The sequence below is a fragment of the Pseudophryne corroboree genome, chromosome 6 (assembly GCF_028390025.1).
Source record: "Pseudophryne corroboree isolate aPseCor3 chromosome 6, aPseCor3.hap2, whole genome shotgun sequence".
NCBI classification, from domain to species: Eukaryota; Metazoa; Chordata; class Amphibia; order Anura; family Myobatrachidae; genus Pseudophryne; species Pseudophryne corroboree.
This window is the reverse complement of record NC_086449.1, coordinates 64,058,324-64,061,723: the sequence shown is the minus strand read 5'-3', so window position 1 is coordinate 64,061,723 and position 3,400 is coordinate 64,058,324. Positions and strand designations below refer to the sequence as shown.

Below are 3,400 nucleotides of genomic sequence, written 5' to 3'. Positions count from 1 at the left end.
ACAGATAATGCCACAGCCGGGGGTCACTTTTATATAGTGCCCTGCGGCCGTGGCATCAAAAATCCAACTAGTCACCCCTGGCCGGGGTACCCTGGGGGAGTGGGGACCCCTTCAATCAAGGGGTCCCCCCCCCCAGCCACCCAAGGGCCAGGGGTGAAGCCCGAGGCTGTCCCCCCCCATCCAATGGGCTGCGGATGGGGGGGCTGATAGCCTTTGTTGTAATTGAAAAGATATTGTTTTTAGTAGCAGTACTACAAGTCCCAGCAATCCTCCCCCGCATGCTGGTACTTGGAGAACCACAAGTACCAGCATGCGGCGGAAAAACGGGCCCGCTGGTACCTGTAGTACTACCACTAAAAAAATACCCAAAAAAACACAAGACACACACACCGTGAAAGTATAATTTTATTACATACATACACACATACATACATACTTACCTTATGTTCCCACGCAGGTCGGTCCTCTTCTCCAGTAGAATCCAAGGGGTACCTGTTGAAGAAATTATACTCACGAGATCCAGGGGTCCAGGCTCCTCGGGAAATCCAGGGGTAATCCACGTACTTGCATAAAATAAGAAAACGGAAAGCCGAGCCACGAACTGAAAGGGGCCCCATGTTTTCACATGGGACTCCTTTCCACGAATGCCAGAAACCCACTCTGACTGATGTCTAAGTGGGTTTCTTCAGCCAATCAGGGAGTGCCACGTTGTAGCACTCTCCTGATCGGCTGTGTGCTCCTGTACTGAGTGACAGGCAGCACACGGCAGTGTTACAATGTAGCGCCTATGCGCTACATTGTAACCAATGATGGGAACTTTCTGCTCAGCGGTGACGTCACTTTAGGTCAACCGCAGGGCAGAAAGTTCCCATCATTGGTTACAATGTAGCGCATAGGCGCTACATTGTAACACTGCCGTGTGCTGCCTGTCAGTGAGGACAGGACCACACAGCTGATCAGGAGAGTGCTACAACGTGGCGCTCCCTGATTGGCTGATGAAACCCACTTAGACAGAAGTCAGAGTGGCTTTCTGGCATTCGTGGAAAGGTGACCCATGTGCAAACATGGGTCCCCTTTCAGTTCGTGGTCGGGACACCGTTTTGTTTTTTTTGTCAAGTACGTGGATTACCCCTGGATTTCCCGAGGAGCCTGGACCCCTGGATCTCGTGAGTATAATTTCTTCAACAGGTACCCCTTGGATTCTACTGGAGAAGAGGACCGACCTGCGTGGGAACATAAGGTAAGTATGTATGTATGTGTGTATGTATGTATGTAATAAAATTATACTTTCACGGTGTGTGTGTCTTGTGTTTTTTTGGGTATTTTTTTTAGTAGTAGTACTACAGGTACCAGCGGGCCCGTTTTTCCGTCGCATGCTGGTACTTGTGGTTCTCCAAGTACCAGCATGCGGGGGAGGCTTGCTGGTCCTTGTAGTACTGCTACTAAAAACAATATCTTTTCAATTACAACAAAGGCTATCAGCCTCCCCATCCGCAGCCCATTGGATGGGGGGGACAGCCTCGGGCTTCACCCCTGGCCCTTGGGTGGCTGGGGGGGGGGACCCCTTGATTGAAGGGGTCCCCACTCCCCCAGGGTACCCCGGCCAGGGGTGACTTTTTTGGATTTTTGATGCCACGGCCGCAGGGCACTATATAAAAGTGACCCCCGGCTGTGGCATTATCTGTCCAGCTAGTGGAGCCCGGTGCTGGTTTTAAAAATACGGGGGACCCCTACTCTTTTTGTCCCCCATATTTTTGGGACCAGGACCAGGCGCAGAGCCCGATGCTGGTTGCTTAAATATGGGGGAACCCCTGTCATTTTTTTCCCCATATTTCTGCAACCAGGATCGGCTCAAAGAGCCCGAGGCTGGTTATGCTTAGGAGGGGGGACCCCACGCAATTTTTTTTGAAAAAATAAGCACTTTCCCACCCCTTCCCACTGATATACATGCACGGATCTCATGGATCCGTGCATGCCTATCCAATCACGAATAAAAAAAGCAGGTCTGTTTTTTTTTAGCACTTTTTTACGAGTTGTAATTTTTCACGGCAGTGTTTGTTCTTTTTTTGCTTTGCACTTCTTAGTAAATGACCGAGATTCATACTTAAACAGCCGCGTTTTGACCGATGGTGTATTCATTCGTAATTTTTTACCTGAACTTGCAAAAAATTACGAATGCCCTCATCACTGCCGTGATTAGTGCTTAGTAAATTACCGAGATGACACTTTGATGAAAAAACGGCATCTCGGTCAAAATCGGGAGCTTAGTAAATTTCCCCCAATGACTTTATTTTATCAAAATACCTCATTCAATAGTGCGCCATTCCAAATATACTAATAATCTTCCAAAATCATCCTTAAAAATTAAAACTCAGGATTAAATATAACTAGGTCATAATGACCCACCTCAACATCTGTGTAACAACTTTCCACCACAATGAGACCAGGGTAACTGGTTCTGTCTTGTATGAATCCTCTGATGACTAAGATGACTAAAGATGTCGTTTTCTGGAGAAACACCTGCTGAATTCAGAGCATTTATAAATGATTTTTGTGATGTCTAACAAGATGTGACTTACAGGAAAAACATTTGATGCATTCAGAGCATGTAAATGGTTTCTCTCCTGTGTGATTCCTCTGATGTATAAGAAGAGATGACTTATGAGAAAAACATTTGCTGCATTAAGAGCATTTAAATGGTTTCTCTCCTGTGTGAATTCTCTGATGTTTAACAAGATCTTGATTCTCAGTAAAATGCATGCTGCACTCAGAGCATTTAAATGGTTTCTCTCCTGTGTGAGTCCTCTGATGTGTAACTAATTGTGACTTACGGGAAAAATATTTGCTGCATTCAGAACATGTAAAGGGTTTCTCTCCTGTGTGAATCCTCAGGTGTCTTACAAGATGTTGTTTCTCAGTAAAACACAGGCTGCATTCAGAGCATTTAAATAGTTTCTCTCCTGTGTGACTCCTTTGATGTACAACCAGAGATGACTTCTGGGAAAAACATTTGCTACATTCAGAACATGTAAATGGTTTCTCTCCTGTGTGAATCCGCTGATGTATGAGAAGCCCTGATTTCCATGTAAAGCTTTTGTCACACTCAGAGCACAGATGTGGTTTCTCTCCTGTGTGACTCATCTGATGCGTGAGAAGCCCTGACTTATATGTAAAACGTTGGGACACTCAGAGCACAGATGTGGTTTCTCTCCTGTGTGACTCCTCTGATGTGTGAAAAGCCCTGACTTATATGTAAAGGATTTTTTCAAACTCAGAGCACAGATGTGGTTTCTCTCCTGTGAGACTCATAATCTATTAGATGAGAAAGAAATTAGTTGTTGAATATTTATTCTTTCCAGAAAATGATTTTTTTTTTAAATATCCTTCAGAGGTGTAAGAA

At 45.4% G+C, this 3,400-nt stretch overlaps 1 protein-coding gene across 1 annotated transcript; it reads right to left on the bottom strand.

Moving 5' to 3' along the window:
- Positions 1-2,682: 2,682 nt before the first annotated feature.
- On the bottom strand, positions 2,683-3,141 carry LOC134934259 (zinc finger protein 664-like). Its single transcript, XM_063929733.1, has one exon. The coding sequence runs from the start codon at positions 3,139-3,141 to the stop codon at positions 2,683-2,685; it is 459 nt and encodes a 152-aa protein (XP_063785803.1).
- Between the last annotated feature and the right edge of the window lie 259 nt (positions 3,142-3,400).